The 22116-nt window shown below is 46.6% G+C and overlaps 1 protein-coding gene across 1 annotated transcript in view; it reads right to left on the reverse strand.

Annotated features, from left to right (window-relative positions):
- The window catches only part of LOC134928726 (uncharacterized), a 236200-nt gene that overhangs the window by 212534 nt on the left and 1550 nt on the right, over nucleotides 1–22116 (reverse strand). The window contains exon 2 of the mRNA XM_063924742.1: nucleotides 15049–15331. Within this exon, the coding sequence (XP_063780812.1) occupies nucleotides 15049–15331 (283 nt within the window). The remainder of the gene's footprint in view (nucleotides 1–15048; nucleotides 15332–22116) is intronic.

Consider the following 22116-nt stretch of genomic DNA (forward strand, 5'->3'; position numbering starts at 1 on the left):
ATACCTGTCCTGTACGTCACTGATAGATAATACCTGTCCTGTACATCACTGATAGATAACACCTGTCCTGTACGTCACTGATAGATAACACCTGTCCTGTACGTCACTGATAGATAACACCTGTCCTGTACATCACTGATAGATAACACCTGTCCTGTACATCACTGATAGATAACACCTGGCCTGTACATCACTGATAGATAATACCTGTCCTGTACATCACTGATAGATAATACCTGTCCTGTACGTCACTGATACATAACACCGGTCCTGTACATCACTGATAGATAATACCTGTCCTGTACGTCACTGATAGATAACACCTGTCCTGTACGTCACTGATACATAACACCGGTCCTGTACATCACTGATAGATAACACCTGTCCTGTACATCACTGATAGATAACACCTGTCCTGTACGTCACTGATAGATAACACCTGTCCTGTACGTCACTGATAGATAACACCTGTCCTGTACATCACTGATAGATAATACCTGTCCTGTACATCACTGATAGATAATACCGGTCCTGTACGTCACTGATAGATAATACCTGTCCTGTACGTCACTGATAGATAACACCTGTCCTGTACATCACTGATAGATAATACCTGTCCTGTACGTCACTGATAGATAACACCTGTCCTGTACATCACTGATAGATAATACCTGTCCTGTACATCACTGACAGATAATACTGGTCCTGTACGTCACTGATAGATAACACCTGTCCTGTACGTCACTGATAGATAACACCTGTCCTGTACGTCACTGATAGATAACACCTGTCCTGTACATCACTGATAGATAATACCTGTCCTGTACATCACTGATAGATAATACCTGTCCTGTACGTCACTGATAGATAACACCTGTCCTGTACATCACTGATAGATAATACCTGTCCTGTACGTCACTGATAGATAACACCTGTCCTGTACATCACTGATAGATAATACCTGTCCTGTACATCACTGACAGATAATACTGGTCCTGTACGTCACTGATAGATAACACCTGTCCTGTACGTCACTGATAGATAACACCTGTCCCGTACGTCACTGATAGATAACACCTGTCCTGTACGTCACTGATAGATAACACCTGTCCTGTACATCACTGATAGATAACATCTGTCCTGTACGTCACTGATGGATAACACCTGTCCTGTACATCACTGATAGATAACACCTGTCCTGTACATCACTGATGGATAACACGTGTCCTGTACATCACTGATAGATAACACGTGTCCTGTACATCACTGATGGATAACACGTGTCCTGTACGTCACTGATAGATAACACCTGTCCTGTACATCACTGATAGATAATACCTGTCCTGTACATCACTGATAGATAATACCTGTCCTGTACATCACTGAAAAATAACACCTGTCCTGTACCTCACTGATAGATAATACCTGTCCTGTATATCACTGATAGATAACACCTGTCCTGTACATCACTGATAGATAATACCTGTCCTGTACATCACTGACAGATAATACTGGTCCTGTACGTCACTGATAGATAACACCTGTCCTGTACGTCACTGATAGATAACACCTGTCTTGTACGTCACTGAAAGATAACACCTGTCCCGTACGTCACTGATAGATAACACCTGTCCTGTACCTCACTGATAGATAATACCTGTCCTGTACATCACTGATAGATAACACCTGTCCTGTACCTCACTGATAGATAACACCTGTCCCGTACGTCACTGATAGATATTACCTGTCCTGTACATCACTGATAGATAATACCTGTCCTGTACATCACTGATAGATAATACCTGTCCTGTACGTCACTGATAGATAACACCTGTCCTGTACATCACTGATAGATAACATCTGTCCTGTACGTCACTGATAGATAACACCTGTCCTGTACATCACTGATGGATAACACGTGTCCTGTACGTCACTGATAGATAACACCTGTCCTGTACATCACTGATAGATAACACCGGTCCTGTACGTCACTGATAGATAACACCTGTCCTGTACGTCACTGATAGATAACACCTGTACTGTACATTATACGTCACTGATAGATAACACCTGTCCTGTACGTCACTGATAGATAATACCTGTCCTGTACATCACTGATAGATAACACCTGTCCTGTACATCACTGATAGATAATACCTGTCCTGTACATCACTGAAAAATAACACCTGTCCTGTACCTCACTGATAGATAATACCTGTCCTGTATATCACTGATAGATAACACCTGTCCTGTACATCACTGATAGATAACACCTGTCCTGTACATTACTGATAGATAACACCTGTCCTGTACATCACTGATAGATAACACCTGTCCTGTACATCACTGATAGATAACACCTGTACTGTACATCACTGATAGATAACACCTGTCCTGTACGTCACTGATAGATAACACCTGTCCTGTATATCACTGATAGATAACACCTGTCCTGTACGTCACTGATAGATAATACCTGTCCTGTACATCACTGATAGATAACACCTGTCCTGTACATCACTGATAGATAATACCTGTCCTGTACATCACTGAAAAATAACACCTGTCCTGTACCTCACTGATAGATAATACCTGTCCTGTATATCACTGATAGATAACACCTGTCCTGTACATCACTGGTAGATAACACCTGTCCTGTACATCACTGATAGATAATACCTGTCCTGTACATCACTGAAAAATAACACCTGTCCTGTACGTCACTGATAGATAATACCTGTCCTGTATATCACTGATAGATAGATAACACCTGTCCTGTACATCACTGATAGATAACACCGGTCCTGTACGTCACTGATAGATAATACCTGTCCTGTACGTCACTGATAGATAACACCTGTCCTGTACGTCACTGATAGATAATACCTGTCCTGTACATTACTGATAGATAACACCTGTCCTGTACGTCACTGCTAGATAACACCTGTCCTGTACATCACTGATAGACAATACCTGTCCTGTATGTCACTGATAGATATTACCTGTCCTGTACGTCACTGATAGATAACACCTGTCCTGTACGTCACTGATAGATAACACCTGTCCTGTACGTCACTGATAGATAACACCTGCCCTGTACATCACTGATAGATAACACCTGTCCTGTACGTCACTGATAGATAACACCTGTCCTGTACGTCACTGATAGATAACACCTGTCCTGTATATCACTGATAGATAATACCTGTCCTGTACGTCACTGATAGATAATACCTGTCCTGTACGTCACTGATAGATAACACCTGTCCTGTACATCACTGATAGATAACACCTGTCCTGTACATCACTGATAGATAACACCTGGCCTGTACATCACTGATAGATAACACCTGTCCTGTACGTCACTGATAGATAATACCTGTCCTGTACATCACTGATAGATAACACCTGTCCTGTACGTCACTGATAGATAACACCTGTCCTGTACGTCACTGATAGATAACACCTGTCCTGTACATTACTGATAGATAACACCTGTCCTGTACATCACTGATAGATAACACCTGGCCTGTACATCACTGATAGATAATACCTGTCCTGTACATCACTGATAGATAATACCTGTCCTGTACATCACTGATAGATAATACCTGTCCTGTACATCACTGATAGATAATACCTGTCCTGTACGTCACTGATAGATAACACCTGTCCTGTACGTCACTGATAGATAACACCTGTCCTGTACATCACTGATAGATAATACCTGTCCTGTACATCACTGATAGATAATACCGGTCCTGTACGTCACTGATAGATAATACCTGTCCTGTACGTCACTGATAGATAACACCTGTCCTGTACATCACTGATAGATAATACCTGTCCTGTACGTCACTGATAGATAACACCTGTCCTGTACATCACTGATAGATAATACCTGTCCTGTACATCACTGACAGATAATACTGGTCCTGTACGTCACTGATAGATAACACCTGTCCTGTACGTCACTGATAGATAACACCTGTCCCGTACGTCACTGATAGATAACACCTGTCCTGTACCTCACTGATAGATAACACCTGTCCTGTACATCACTGATAGATAACATCTGTCCTGTATGTCACTGATGGATAACACCTGTCCTGTACATCACTGATAGATAACACCTGTCCTGTACATCACTGATGGATAACACGTGTCCTGTACATCACTGATAGATAACACGTGTCCTGTACATCACTGATGGATAACACGTGTCCTGTACGTCACTGATAGATAACACCTGTCCTGTACATCACTGATAGATAACACCGGTCCTGTACGTCACTGATAGATAACACCTGTACTGTACGTCACTGATAGATAATACCTGTCCTGTACATCACTGATAGATAACACCTGTCCTGTACGTCACTGATAGATAACACCTGTCCTGTACGTCACTGATAGATAATACCTGTCCTGTACATCACTGATAGATAATACCTGTCCTGTACATCACTGAAAAATAACACCTGTCCTGTACCTCACTGATAGATAATACCTGTCCTGTATATCACTGATAGATAACACCTGTCCTGTACATCACTGATAGATAATACCTGTCCTGTACATCACTGACAGATAATACTGGTCCTGTACGTCACTGATAGATAACACCTGTCCTGTACGTCACTGATAGATAACACCTGTCTTGTACGTCACTGATAGATAACACCTGTCCCGTACGTCACTGATAGATAACACCTGTCCTGTACCTCACTGATAGATAATACCTGTCCTGTACGTCACTGATAGATAACACCTGTCCTGTACCTCACTGATAGATAACACCTGTCCCGTACGTCACTGATAGATATTACCTGTCCTGTACATCACTGATAGATAATACCTGTCCTGTACATCACTGATAGATAATACCTGTCCTGTACGTCACTGATAGATAACACCTGTCCTGTACATCACTGATAGATAACATCTGTCCTGTACGTCACTGATAGATAACACCTGTCCTGTACATCACTGATGGATAACACGTGTCCTGTACGTCACTGATAGATAACACCTGTCCTGTACATCACTGATAGATAACACCGGTCCTGTACGTCACTGATAGATAACACCTGTCCTGTACGTCACTGATAGATAACACCTGTACTGTACATTATACGTCACTGATAGATAACACCTGTCCTGTACGTCACTGATAGATAACACCTGTCCTGTACGTCACTGATAGATAACACCTGTCCTGTACGTCACTGATTGATAACACCTGTACTGTACATTATACGTCACTGATAGATAACACCTGTCCTGTACGTCACTGCTAGATAACACCTGTCCTGTACGTCACTGATAGATAACACCTGTCCTGTACATCACTGATAGATAACACCTGTCCTGTACGTCACTGATAGATAACACCTGTCCTGTACGTCACTGATAGATAACACCTGTCCCGTACGTCACTGATAGATAACACCTGTCCTGTACGTCACTGATAGATAACACCTGTCCCGTACGTCACTGATAGATAACACCTGTCCTGTACGTCACTGATAGATAACACCTGTACTGTACGTCACTGATAGATAACACCTGTCCTGTACATCACTGATAGATAACACCTGTCCTGTATGTCACTGATAGATAACACTTGTACTGTACGTCACTGATAGATATCACCTGTCCTGTACGTCACTTATAGATATCACCTGTCCTGTACGTCACTGATAGATATCACCTGTCCTGTACGTCACTGATAGATATCACCTGTCCTGTACGTCACTGATAGATAACACCTGTCCTGTACGTCACTGATAGATAACACCTGTACTGTACGTCACTGATAGATATCACCTGTCCTGTACGTCACTGATAGATAACACCTGTCCTGTACATCACTGATAGATAACACCTGTCCTGTACGTCACTGATAGATAACACCTGTACTGTACGTCACTGATAGATATCACCTGTCCTGTACGTCACTGATAGATAACACCTGTCCTGTACGTCACTGATAGATAACACCTGTCCTGTACGTCACTGATAGATAACACCAGACCTGTATGTCACTGATAGATAACACCTGTCCTGTACATCACTGATAGATAACACCTGTCCTGTACGTCACTGATAGATAACACCTGTCCTGTACGTCACTGATAGATATCACCTGTCCTGTACGTCACTGATAGATAACACCTGTCCTGTACGTCACTGATAGATAACACCTGTCCTGTACGTCACTGATAGATAACACCTGTACTGTACGTCACTGATAGATATCACCTGTCCTGTACGTCACTGATAGATAACACCTGTCCTGTACGTCACTGATAGATAACACCTGTCCTGTACATCACTGATAGATTACACCTGTCCTGTACATTACTGATAGATAATACCGGTCCTGTACATCACTGATAGATAACACCTGTACTGTACATCACTGATAGATAACACCTGGCCTGTACATCACTGATAGATAATACCTGTCCTGTACGTCACTGATAGATAACACCTGTCCTGTAATTCACTGATAGATAACACCTGTCCTGTACGTCACTGATAGATAACACCTGTCCTGTATATCACTGATAGATAATACCTGTCCTGTACGTCACTGATAGATAATACCTGTCCTGTACGTCACTGATAGATAACACCTGTCCTGTACGTCACTGATAGATAACACCTGTCCTGTACATCACTGATAGATAACACCTGGCCTGTACATCACTGATAGATAATACCTGTCCTGTACATCACTGATAGATAATACCTGTCCTGTACGTCACTGATAGATAATACCTGTCCTGTACATTACTGATAGATAACACCTGTCCTGTACGTCACTGCTAGATAACACCTGTCCTGTATGTCACTGATAGATAACACCTGTCCTGTACGTCACTGCTAGATAACACCTGTCCTGTACGTCACTGCTAGATAACACCTGTCCTGTACATCACTGATAGACAATACCTGTCCTGTACGTCACTGATAGATATTACCTGTCCTGTACGTCACTGATAGATAACACCTGTCCTGTACGTCACTGATAGATAACACCTGTCCTGTACGTCACTGATAGATAACACCTGTCCTGTACGTCACTGATAGATAACACCTGTCCTGTACGTCACTGATAGATAACACCTGTCCTGTACATAACTGATAGATAACACCTGTCCTGTACATCACTGATAGATAACACCTGGCCTGTACATCACTGATAGATAATACCTGTCCTGTACGTCACTGATACATAACACCGGTCCTGTACATCACTGATAGATAATACCTGTCCTGTACGTCACTGATAGATAACACCTGTCCTGTACGTCACTGATAGATAACACCTGTCCTGTACATCACTGATAGATAACACCTGTCCTGTACGTCACTGATAGATAACACCTGTCCTGTACGTCACTGATAGATAACACCTGTCCTGTACATCACTGATAGATAATACCTGTCCTGTACATCACTGATAGATAATAACGGTCCTGTACGTCATTGATAGATAATACCTGTCCTGTACGTCACTGATAGATAACACCTGTCCTGTACATCACTGATAGATAATACCTGTCCTGTACGTCACTGATAGATAACACCTGTCCTGTACATCACTGATAGATAATACCTGTCCTGTACATCACTGACAGATAATACTGGTCCTGTACATCACTGATGGATAACACGTGTCCTGTACGTCACTGATAGATAACACCTGTCCTGTACGTCACTGATAGATAACACCTGTCCTGTACGTCACTGATAGATAACACCTGTCCTGTACATCACTGATGGATAACACGTGTCCTGTACGTCACTGATAGATAACACCTGTCCTGTACATCACTGATAGATAACACCGGTCCTGTACGTCACTGATAGATAACACCTGTCCTGTACGTCACTGATAGATAACACCTGTACTGTACATTATACGTCACTGATAGATAACACCTGTCCTGTACGTCACTGATAGATAACACCTGTCCTGTACGTCACTGATAGATAACACCTGTCCTGTACGTCACTGATAGATAACACCTGTCCTGTACGTCACTGATTGATAACACCTGTACTGTACATTATACGTCACTGATAGATAGCACCTGTCCTGTACGTCACTGCTAGATAACACCTGTCCTGTACGTCACTGATAGATAACACCTGTCCTGTACATCACTGATAGATAATACCTGTCCTGTACGTCACTGATAGATAACACCTGTCCTGTACGTCACTGATAGATAACACCTGTCCTGTACGTCACTGATAGATAACACCTGTCCTGTACGTCACTGATAGATAACACCTGTCCTGTACATCACTGATAGATAACACCTGTCCTGTACATCACTGATAGATAATACCTGTCCTGTACGTCACTGATAGATAACACCTGTCCTGTACGTCACTGATAGATAACACCTGTCCTGTACGTCACTGATAGATAACACCTGTCCCGTACGTCACTGATAGATAACACCTGTCCTGTACGTCACTGATAGATAACACCTGTCCCGTACATCACTGATAGATAACACCTGTCCTGTACGTCACTGATAGATAACACCTGTACTGTACGTCACTGATAGATAACACCTGTCCTGTATGTCACTGATAGATATCACCTGTCCTGTACGTCACTGATAGATAACACCTGTCCTGTACATCACTGATAGATAACACCTGTCCTGTACGTCACTGATAGATAACACCTGTCCTGTACGTCACTGATAGATTACACCTGTCCTGTACATTACTGATAGATAATACCGGTCCTGTACATCACTGATAGATAACACCTGTACTGTACATCACTGATAGATAACACCTGGCCTGTACATCACTGATAGATAATACCTGTCCTGTACGTCACTGATAGATAACACCTGTCCTGTACGTCACTGATAGATAACACCTGTCCTGTATATCACTGATAGATAATACCTGTCCTGTACGTCACTGATAGATAATACCTGTCCTGTACGTCACTGATAGATAACACCTGTCCTGTACGTCACTGATAGATAACACCTGTCCTGTACATCACTGATAGATAACACCTGGCCTGTACATCACTGATAGATAATACCTGTCCTGTACATCACTGATAGATAATACCTGTCCTGTACGTCACTGATAGATAATACCTGTCCTGTACATTACTGATAGATAACACCTGTCCTGTACGTCACTGCTAGATAACACCTGTCCTGTATGTCACTGATAGATAACACCTGTCCTGTACGTCACTGCTAGATAACACCTGTCCTGTACGTCACTGCTAGATAACACCTGTCCTGTACATCACTGATAGACAATACCTGTCCTGTACGTCACTGATAGATATTACCTGTCCTGTACGTCACTGATAGATAACACCTGTCCTGTACGTCACTGATAGATAACACCGGTCCTGTACGTCACTGATATATAACACCTGTCCTGTACATCACTGATAGATAACACCTGTCCTGTACGTCACTGATAGATAACACCGGTCCTGTACGTCACTGATATATAACACCTGTCCTGTACATCACTGATAGATAACACCTGTCCTGTACGTCACTGATAGATAACACCTGTCCTGTACGTCACTGATAGATAACACCTGTCCTGTACGTCACTGATAGATAACACATGTCCTGTACGTCACTGATAGATAACACCTGTCCTGTATGTCACTGATAGATAATACCTGTCCTGTACGTCACTGATAGATAATACCTGTCCTGTACATCACTGATAGATAACACCTGTCCTGTACGTCACTGATAGATAACACCTGTCCTGTACGTCACTGATAGATAACACCTGTCCTGTACATCACTGATAGATAACACCTGTCCTGTACATCACTGATAGATAACACCTGGCCTGTACATCACTGATAGATAATACCTGTCCTGTACATCACTGATAGATAATACCTGTCCTGTACGTCACTGATACATAACACCGGTCCTGTACATCACTGATAGATAATACCTGTCCTGTACGTCACTGATAGATAACACCTGTCCTGTACGTCACTGATACATAACACCGGTCCTGTACATCACTGATAGATAACACCTGTCCTGTACATCACTGATAGATAACACCTGTCCTGTACGTCACTGATAGATAACACCTGTCCTGTACGTCACTGATAGATAACACCTGTCCTGTACATCACTGATAGATAATACCTGTCCTGTACATCACTGATAGATAATACCGGTCCTGTACGTCACTGATAGATAATACCTGTCCTGTACGTCACTGATAGATAACACCTGTCCTGTACATCACTGATAGATAATACCTGTCCTGTACGTCACTGATAGATAACACCTGTCCTGTACATCACTGATAGATAATACCTGTCCTGTACATCACTGACAGATAATACTGGTCCTGTACGTCACTGATAGATAACACCTGTCCTGTACGTCACTGATAGATAACACCTGTCCTGTACGTCACTGATAGATAACACCTGTCCTGTACATCACTGATAGATAATACCTGTCCTGTACATCACTGATAGATAATACCTGTCCTGTACGTCACTGATAGATAACACCTGTCCTGTACATCACTGATAGATAATACCTGTCCTGTACGTCACTGATAGATAACACCTGTCCTGTACATCACTGATAGATAATACCTGTCCTGTACATCACTGACAGATAATACTGGTCCTGTACGTCACTGATAGATAACACCTGTCCTGTACGTCACTGATAGATAACACCTGTCCCGTACGTCACTGATAGATAACACCTGTCCTGTACGTCACTGATAGATAACACCTGTCCTGTACATCACTGATAGATAACATCTGTCCTGTACGTCACTGATGGATAACACCTGTCCTGTACATCACTGATAGATAACACCTGTCCTGTACATCACTGATGGATAACACGTGTCCTGTACATCACTGATAGATAACACGTGTCCTGTACATCACTGATGGATAACACGTGTCCTGTACGTCACTGATAGATAACACCTGTCCTGTACATCACTGATAGATAATACCTGTCCTGTACATCACTGATAGATAATACCTGTCCTGTACATCACTGAAAAATAACACCTGTCCTGTACCTCACTGATAGATAATACCTGTCCTGTATATCACTGATAGATAACACCTGTCCTGTACATCACTGATAGATAATACCTGTCCTGTACATCACTGACAGATAATACTGGTCCTGTACGTCACTGATAGATAACACCTGTCCTGTACGTCACTGATAGATAACACCTGTCTTGTACGTCACTGAAAGATAACACCTGTCCCGTACGTCACTGATAGATAACACCTGTCCTGTACCTCACTGATAGATAATACCTGTCCTGTACATCACTGATAGATAACACCTGTCCTGTACCTCACTGATAGATAACACCTGTCCCGTACGTCACTGATAGATATTACCTGTCCTGTACATCACTGATAGATAATACCTGTCCTGTACATCACTGATAGATAATACCTGTCCTGTACGTCACTGATAGATAACACCTGTCCTGTACATCACTGATAGATAACATCTGTCCTGTACGTCACTGATAGATAACACCTGTCCTGTACATCACTGATGGATAACACGTGTCCTGTACGTCACTGATAGATAACACCTGTCCTGTACATCACTGATAGATAACACCGGTCCTGTACGTCACTGATAGATAACACCTGTCCTGTACGTCACTGATAGATAACACCTGTACTGTACATTATACGTCACTGATAGATAACACCTGTCCTGTACGTCACTGATAGATAACACCTGTCCTGTACGTCACTGATAGATAACACCTGTCCTGTACGTCACTGATTGATAACACCTGTACTGTACATTATACGTCACTGATAGATAACACCTGTCCTGTACGTCACTGCTAGATAACACCTGTCCTGTACGTCACTGATAGATAACACCTGTCCTGTACATCACTGATAGATAACACCTGTCCTGTACGTCACTGATAGATAACACCTGTACTGTACGTCACTGATAGATAACACCTGTACTGTACGTCACTGATAGATAACACCTGTCCTGTACGTCACTGATAGATAACACCTGTCCTGTACGTCACTGATAGATAACACTTGTACTGTACGTCACTGATAGATATCACCTGTCCTGTACGTCACTGATAGATATCACCTGTCCTGTACGTCACTGATAGATATCACCTGTCCTGTACGTCACTGATAGATAACACCTGTCCTGTACGTCACTGATAGATAACACCTGTCCTGTACGTCACTGATAGATAAAACCTGTACTGTACGTCACTGATAGATATCACCTGTCCTGTACGTCACTGATAGATAACACCTGTCCTGTACATCACTGATAGATAACACCTGTCCTGTACGTCACTGATAGATAACACCTGTCCTGTACGTCACTGATAGATAACACCTGTACTGTACGTCACTGATAGATAACACCTGTACTGTACGTCACTGATAGATATCACCTGTCCTGTACGTCACTGATAGATAACACCTGTCCTGTACGTCACTGATAGATAACACCTGTCCTGTACGTCACTGATAGATAACACCAGACCTGTATGTCACTGATAGATAACACCTGTCCTGTACATCACTGATAGATAACACCTGTCCTGTACGTCACTGATAGATAACACCTGTCCTGTACGTCACTGATAGATAACACCTGTCCTGTACGTCACTGATAGATATCACCTGTCCTGTACGTCACTGATAGATAACACCTGTCCTGTACGTCACTGATAGATAACACCTGTCCTGTACGTCACTGATAGATAACACCTGTACTGTACGTCACTGATAGATATCACCTGTCCTGTACGTCACTGATAGATAACACCTGTCCTGTACATCACTGATAGATAACACCTGTCCTGTACGTCACTGATAGATAACACCTGTCCTGTACGTCACTGATAGATTACACCTGTCCTGTACATTACTGATAGATAATACCGGTCCTGTACATCACTGATAGATAACACCTGGCCTGTACATCACTGATAGATAATACCTGTCCTGTACATCACTGATAGATAATACCTGTCCTGTACGTCACTGATAGATAACACCTGTCCTGTACGTCACTGATAGATAATACCTGTCCTGTATATCACTGATAGATAATACCTGTCCTGTACATCACTGATAGATAATACTGGTCCTGTACGTCACTGATAGATAATACCTGTCCTGTACGTCACTGATAGATAACACCTGTCCTGTACATCACTGATAGATAATACCTGTCCTGTACGTCACTGATAGATAACACCTGTCCTGTACGTCACTGATAGATAATACCTGTCCTGTATATCACTGATAGATAATACCTGTCCTGTACATCACTGATAGATAATACTGGTCCTGTACGTCACTGATAGATAATACCTGTCCTGTACGTCACTGATAGATAACACCTGTCCTGTACATCACTGATAGATAACACCGGTCCTGTACGTCACTGATAGATAACACCTGTCCTGTACGTCACTGATAGATAACACCTGTACTGTACATTATACGTCACTGATAGATAACACCTGTCCTGTACGTCACTGATAGATAACACCTGTCCTGTACGTCACTGATAGATAACACCTGTCCTGTACGTCACTGATTGATAACACCTGTCCTGTACATCACTGATAGATAATACCTGTCCTGTACGTCACTGATAGATAACACCTGTCCTGTACATCACTGATAGATAACACCTGTCCTGTACGTCACTGATAGATATCACCTGTCCTGTACGTCACTGATAGATATCACCTGTCCTGTACATCACTGATAGATAACACCTGTCCTGTACGTCACTGATAGATAACACCTGTCCTGTACGTCACTGATAGATAACACCTGTCCTGTACGTCACTGATAGATAACACCTGTCCTGTACGTCACTGATAGATAACACCTGTCCTGTACGTCACTGATAGATAACACCTGTACTGTACGTCACTGATAGATAACACCTGTCCTGTACGTCACTGATAGATAACACCTGTCCTGTACGTCACTGATAGATAACACCTGTCCTGTACATCACTGATAGATAACAGCTATCCTGTACATCACTGATAGATAATACCTGTCCTGTACATTACTGATAGATAACACCTGTCCTGTACATCACTGATAGATGACACCTGTCCTGTACATTACTGATAGATAACACCTGTCCTGTACATCACTGATAGATGACACCTGTCCTGTACGTCACTGATAGATAATACCTGTCCTGTACGTCACTGATAGATAATACCTGTCCTGTACGTCACTGATAGATAACACCTGTCCTGTACGTTACTGATAGATAACACCTGTCCTATACGTCACTAATAGATAACACCTGTCCTGTACGTCACTGATAGATAACACCTGTCCTGTACGTCACTGATAGATAACACCTGTCCTGTACGTCACTGATAGATAATCCCTGTCCTGTACATCACTGATAGATGACACCTGTCCTGTACGTTACTGATAGATAACACCTGTCCTATACGTCACTGATAGATAATACCTGTCCTGTACGTCACTGATAGATAACACCTGTCCTGTACATCACTGATAGATAACACCTGTCCTGTACATCACTGATAGATAATACCTGTCCTGTACATCACTGATAGATAACACCTGTCCTGTACGTCACTGATAGATAACACCTGTCCTGTACGTCACTGATAGATAACACCTGTCCTGTACATCACTGATAGATAACACCTGTCCTGTACATCACTGATAGATAACACCTGTCCTGTACGTCACTGATAGATAATACCTGTCCTGTACGTCACTGATATATAACACCTGTCCTGTACATCACTGATAGATAACACCTGTACTGTACATCACTGATAGATAACACCTGTCCTGTACGTCACTGATAGATAATACCTGTCCTGTACGTCACTGATAGATAACACCTGTACTGTACATCACTGATAGATAATACTGTCACATTACTACTATATAATAATGTGATTGTTCCTATTGATACTCACACAGGATTGTTGTTGTCTAGAGAATTCCCAACACGGACCTCGGCCCCCACAATCCGGTCAGCGCAGCATTCCTGCCGATTTGCCACTATAATGGTTCCAATCTTATAGACTTTCCTGAATTCCAGCCTCCACCAGGGATTATCCTCTGCATTATTGTGAGTGCAGGAGCCTCTAGAAAAATCCCCATCTCTATTGCCATCAATGGCGTTCTCGGGGTTCCCCTTTATGTGATAATTAAAGAGAGAGCTCTGAACGACCTGTCCATCCCTGGCCAAATTAATCCCTGAAACAAGACGGAAGAGTTTGTCAGCATTCACAGGATATTATACTGTATATCAGTTACAGGCACCAATCCAGAGGGGTGGGTATGGGTGACCGGCATTTGGGATCCCTCCGGTCACCATACCGATGCCGGGATCCCGGGGTTTAGAATGCTGGCAGGGGGGGAGGGGGGGGGGGGGTACAATGAAGCCCCTTGCGGGCTCACTGCGCTCACCACAGGTTCTATTGCCACTCTACGGGTGTTGTGGACACTCATGAGTGGGAGTAGTCCCTGTTAGTCGTCATGCCGACTGTTGGGATTTTGATGGATCGGAATGCAGGCGTCGGTATTGTGACCGGCGGTCTCCTGACTACATCCCATCCAGAGGCAGAAACCATTGGTGCAGCAGAGTCATTACACGGGGGCCTCTAAAGGACTAAGGGGGCGAGATATCACCATCTGCGTCCTCAGATGCGGATGTGCGGTGATAAAATCTTCCCAATCCACACTGCGATAATTGATTATATCACACGGATGTATCAATTATCACATGCAGGGACAGCATCGTACAAATACCGTGATGACCTGCTGCGCTTGCACCATCACCACCGACATTGCTGCTACCACCGCAGGCAGGTCGAAAGAAACCACCCCCCATCACGACTATCCCCCCCTGCTCCGCACCCCCCCTCCACTGGTAAATATATCTACTAGTCCCGGGAGCTAGTGATCAGCGTTCCTCCAAGGTTGCCGGGCATCAGATCCTGTGCGCTGCTGTGACCCCTGATCCTGTGACGTGAGCTGCCATTTTGCAGCATCACTTTACTGCACCTGAGGTCACAGCAGCGCACAGGATGTCCCGATGACCGGCAGCCCGCACCGGAGCACCGATCACCGCCTCCTGTGACTGGTATGATCAGCCTCTGTGTCCATGGGACACACCGAGCTGATCACTGGAGCCTGGTGCCAACACAGCGTCCTCTGCTGGGGGGATAGAAAGCTGTGCTGCAGCTGGTGGAATTAGCACAGGGCTCATTGCAGGTTTTTTTTAATATATATATATATATATATATATATATATATATATATTATTATTTTTTTTTTGTAAATTTGCCCAGATTGCATTTCCCATTATAAGAATGGGGGAATGCGTTCTGATTACTAAATAAAAAAAGTGATGGAATGTATCGAGTTATCCCCGACCCCATTCAACCCCCACAGACCATTCTGAGCAATGTCAGATGAACAGCCTAGTACAGAGAGGGGTGTGGTATGGAAGGTCGACAGTAACTAGGTCCAGTGTCTAGGCTGACCACTATTGGTCGACAGTAACTAGGTCGACAGGGTCTCTAAGTCGACAGGGTCTAGGTCGACAGGTCAAAAGGTCGACATGAGTTTTTTATGTTTTTTTTTGTGTCGTTTTCTCCGCACAGTGACCGGTAACCCAGATTAGTGCACCGCGTCCCCTCGCATGCCTCGCTTTGCTCGCCATGCTTTGGGCAAGGTGCCTCGCTCCGCTACTGTTGCGCTCGGCACAGGTTACTATTCCCAATCATAGTCAGCTGTCGACCTAGAGACCCTGTCGACCTAGAGACCCTGTCGATCTAGTAACTGTCAACATAGAGACCGGATCCCTACAGAGAGCAGAGTGGCCCCACTGCCTGGTCACAGCCACTTACTGCTGTACGTTTATTCTGATCACTGCTGTCTGTGACTTACAGGCACTGTCAGAGCCACACTGAGGGGCCCCTGTCACAGACAGAGCAGAGGCTGCTGTGTTCCTGCCCTCAGCGAGGTACATGTCCCCCGTTCTCCACACCACACAGGACATAGGGGGGTCATGCCGAGTTGATCGCTAGCTGCCGTTGTTCGCAGCGCAGCGAACAGGCTAAAAAACGGCTTTTCTGCGCATGCTTATGGGACGCAGTGCGCACGCGCGACGTACTTTCACACAAGCCGATGCAGTTTCACACAAGGTCTAGCGACGCTTTTCAGTCGCACTGCTGGCCGCAGAGTGATTGACAGGAAGTGGGCGTTTCTGGGTGGTAACTGACCGTTTTCGGGGAGTGTGTGTAAAAACGCAGGCGTGTCGGATAAAAACGCAGGAGTGGCAGGGGAAACGTAGGCGTGGCTAGCCGAACGCAGGGCGTGTTTGTGACGTCAAAACAGGAACTAAACGGTCTGAAGTGATCACAAGATAGGAGTAAGTCTCGAGCTGCTCAGAAACTGCACAATCTTATTTTGTAGCAGCGCTGCGATCCTTTCGTTCGCACTTCTGCTAAGCTAAGATACACTCCCAGAGGGCGGCGGCATAGCGTTTGCACGGCTGCTAAAAGCAGCTAGCGAGCGAACAACTCGGAATGAGGGCCATAGAGCATGTACCCTGTCACTCACTGCGACCCCCTTTCACAATCTGCCTCCCACTGCAGAATACTGTCACCTTCTGCCTCCCCCTGCTTTCCACTGTCACCCTCTGCTTTACGCTGTCACCCTCTGCCTCCCACTGCAGAATACTGTCACCTTCTGCCTCCCCCTGCTTTCCACTGTCACCCTCTGCTTTACGCTGTCACCCTCTGCCTTCCACTGCAGAATACTGTCACCTTCTGCCTCCCCCTGCTTTCCACTGTCACCCTCTGCTTTACGCTGTCACCCTCTGCCTCCCACTGCAGAATACTGTCACCTTCTGCCTCCCCCTGCTTTCCACTGTCACCCTCTGCTTTACGCTGTCACCCTCTGCCTCCCACTGCAGAATACTGTCACCTTCTGCCTCCCCCTGCTTTCCACTGTCACCCTCTGCTTTACGCTGTCACCCTCTGCCTCCCACTGCAGAATACTGTCACCTTCTGCCTCCCCCTGCTTTCCACTGTCACCCTCTGCTTTACGCTGTCACCCTCTGCCTCCCACTGCAGAATACTGTCACCTTCTGCCTCCCCCTGCTTTCCACTGTCACCCTCTGCTTTACGCTGTCACCCTCTGCCTCCCACTGCAGAATACTGTCACCTTCTGCCTCCCCCTGCTTTCCACTGTCACCCTCTGCTTTACGCTGTCACCCTCTGCCTCCCACTGCAGAATACTGTCACCTTCTGCCTCCCCCTGCTTTCCACTGTCACCCTCTGCTTTACGCTGTCACCCTCTGCCTCCCACTGCAGAATACTGTCACCTTCTGCCTCCCCCTGCTTTCCACTGTCACCCTCTGCTTTACGCTGTCACCCTCTGCCTCCCACTGCAGAATACTGTCACCTTCTGCCTCCCCCTGCTTTCCACTGTCACCCTCTGCTTTACGCTGTCACCCTCTGCCTCCCACTGCAGAATACTGTCACCTTCTGCCTCCCCCTGCTTTCCACTGTCACCCTCTGCTTTACGCTGTCACCCTCTGCCTCCCACTGCAGAATACTGTCACCTTCTGCCTCCCCCTGCTTTCCACTGTCACCCTCTGCTTTACGCTGTCACCCTCTGCCTCCCACTGCAGAATACTGTCACCTTCTGCCTCCCCCTGCTTTCCACTGTCACCCTCTGCTTTACGCTGTCACCCTCTGCCTCCCACTGCAGAATACTGTCACCTTCTGCCTCCCCCTGCTTTCCACTGTCACCCTCTGCTTTACGCTGTCACCCTCTGCCTCCCACTGCAGAATACTGTCACCTTCTGCCTCCCCCTGCTTTCCACTGTCACCCTCTGCTTTACGCTGTCACCCTCTGCCTCCCACTGCAGAATACTGTCACCTTCTGCCTCCCCCTGCTTTCCACTGTCACCCTCTGCTTTACGCTGTCACCCTCTGCCTCCCACTGCAGAATACTGTCACCTTCTGCCTCCCCCTGCTTTCCACTGTCACCCTCTGCTTTACGCTGTCACCCTCTGCCTCCCACTGCAGAATACTGTCACCTTCTGCCTCCCCCTGCTTTCCACTGTCACCCTCTGCTTTACGCTGTCACCCTCTGCCTCCCACTGCAGAATACTGTCACCTTCTGCCTCCCCCTGCTTTCCACTGTCACCCTCTGCTTTACGCTGTCACCCTCTGCCTCCCACTGCAGAATACTGTCACCTTCTGCCTCCCCCTGCTTTCCACTGTCACCCTCTGCTTTACGCTGTCACCCTCTGCCTCCCACTGCAGAATACTGTCACCTTCTGCCTCCCCCTGCTTTCCACTGTCACCCTCTGCTTTACGCTGTCACCCTCTGCCTCCCACTGCAGAATACTGTCACCTTCTGCCTCCCCCTGCTTTCCACTGTCACCCTCTGCTTTACGCTGTCACCCTCTGCCTCCCACTGCAGAATACTGTCACCTTCTGCCTCCCCCTGCTTTCCACTGTCACCCTCTGCTTTACGCTGTCACCCTCTGCCTCCCACTGCAGAATACTGTCACCTTCTGCCTCCCCCTGCTTTCCACTGTCACCCTCTGCTTTACGCTGTCACCCTCTGCCTCCCACTGCAGAATACTGTCACCTTCTGCCTCCCCCTGCTTTCCACTGTCACCCTCTGCTTTACGCTGTCACCCTCTGCCTCCCACTGCAGAATACTGTCACCTTCTGCCTCCCCCTGCTTTCCACTGTCACCCTCTGCTTTACGCTGTCACCCTCTGCCTCCCACTGCAGAATACTGTCACCTTCTGCCTCCCCCTGCTTTCCACTGTCACCCTCTGCTTTACGCTGTCACCCTCTGCCTCCCACTGCAGAATACTGTCACCTTCTGCCTCCCCCTGCTTTCCACTGTCACCCTCTGCTTTACGCTGTCACCCTCTGCCTCCCACTGCAGAATACTGTCACCTTCTGCCTCCCCCTGCTTTCCACTGTCACCCTCTGCTTTACGCTGTCACCCTCTGCCTCCCACTGCAGAATACTGTCACCTTCTGCCTCCCCCTGCTTTCCACTGTCACCCTCTGCTTTACGCTGTCACCCTCTGCCTCCCACTGCAGAATACTGTCACCTTCTGCCTCCCCCTGCTTTCCACTGTCACCCTCTGCTTTACGCTGTCACCCTCTGCCTCCCACTGCAGAATACTGTCACCTTCTGCCTCCCCCTGCTTTCCACTGTCACCCTCTGCTTTACGCTGTCACCCTCTGCCTCCCACTGCAGAATACTGTCACCTTCTGCCTCCCCCTGCTTTCCACTGTCACCCTCTGCTTTACGCTGTCACCCTCTGCCTCCCACTGCAGAATACTGTCACCTTCTGCCTCCCCCTGCTTTCCACTGTCACCCTCTGCTTTACGCTGTCACCCTCTGCCTCCCACTGCAGAATACTGTCACCTTCTGCCTCCCCCTGCTTTCCACTGTCACCCTCTGCTTTACGCTGTCACCCTCTGCCTCCCACTGCAGAATACTGTCACCTTCTGCCTCCCCCTGCTTTCCACTGTCACCCTCTGCTTTACGCTGTCACCCTCTGCCTCCCACTGCAGAATACTGTCACCTTCTGCCTCCCCCTGCTTTCCACTGTCACCCTCTGCTTTACGCTGTCACCCTCTGCCTCCCACTGCAGAATACTGTCACCTTCTGCCTCCCCCTGCTTTCCACTGTCACCCTCTGCTTTACGCTGTCACCCTCTGCCTCCCACTGCAGAATACTGTCACCTTCTGCCTCCCCCTGCTTTCCACTGTCACCCTCTGCTTTACGCTGTCACCCTCTGCCTCCCACTGCAGAATACTGTCACCTTCTGCCTCCCCCTGCTTTCCACTGTCACCCTCTGCTTTACGCTGTCACCCTCTGCCTCCCACTGCAGAATACTGTCACCTTCTGCCTCCCCCTGCTTTCCACTGTCACCCTCTGCTTTACGCTGTCACCCTCTGCCTCCCACTGCAGAATACTGCCACCTTCTGCCTCCCCCTGCTTTCCACTGTCACCCTCTGCTTTACGCTGTCACCCTCTGCCTCCCACTGCAGAATACTGTCACCTTCTGCCTCCCCCTGCTTTCCACTGTCACCCTCTGCTTTACGCTGTCACCCTCTGCCTCCCACTGCAGAATACTGTCACCTTCTGCCTCCCCCTGCTTTCCACTGTCACCCTCTGCTTTACGCTGTCACCCTCTGCCTCCCACTGCAGAATACTGTCACCTTCTGCCTCCCCCTGCTTTCCACTGTCACCCTCTGCTTTACGCCGTCACCCTCTGCCTCCCACTGCAGAATACTGTCACCTTCTGCCTCCCCCTGCTTTCCACTGTCACCCTCTGCTTTACGCCGTCACCCTCTGCCTCCCACTGCAGAATACTGTCACCTTCTGCCTCCCCCTGCTTTCCACTGTCACCCTCTGCTTTACGCTGTCACCCTCTGCCTCCCACTGCAGAATACTGTCACCTTCTGCCTCCCCCTGCTTTCCACTGTCACCCTCTGCTTTACGCTGTCACCCTCTGCCTCCCACTGCAGAATACTGTCACCTTCTGCCTCCCCCTGCTTTCCACTGTCACCCTCTGCTTTACGCTGTCACCCTCTGCCTCCCACTGCAGAATACTGTCACCTTCTGCCTCCCCCTGCTTTCCACTGTCACCCTCTGCTTTACGCTGTCACCCTCTGCCTCCCACTGCAGAATACTGTCACCTTCTGCCTCCCCCTGCTTTCCACTGTCACCCTCTGCTTTACGCTGTCACCCTCTGCCTCCCACTGCAGAATACTGTCACCTTCTGCCTCCCCCTGCTTTCCACTGTCACCCTCTGCTTTACGCTGTCACCCTCTGCCTCCCACTGCAGAATACTGTCACCTTCTGCCTCCCCCTGCTTTCCACTGTCACCCTCTGCTTTACGCTGTCACCCTCTGCCTCCCACTGCAGAATACTGTCACCTTCTGCCTCCCCCTGCTTTCCACTGTCACCCTCTGCTTTACGCTG

The sequence above is a fragment of the Pseudophryne corroboree genome, chromosome 5, assembly GCF_028390025.1.
Source record: "Pseudophryne corroboree isolate aPseCor3 chromosome 5, aPseCor3.hap2, whole genome shotgun sequence".
Classification (NCBI taxonomy): domain Eukaryota; kingdom Metazoa; phylum Chordata; class Amphibia; order Anura; family Myobatrachidae; genus Pseudophryne; species Pseudophryne corroboree.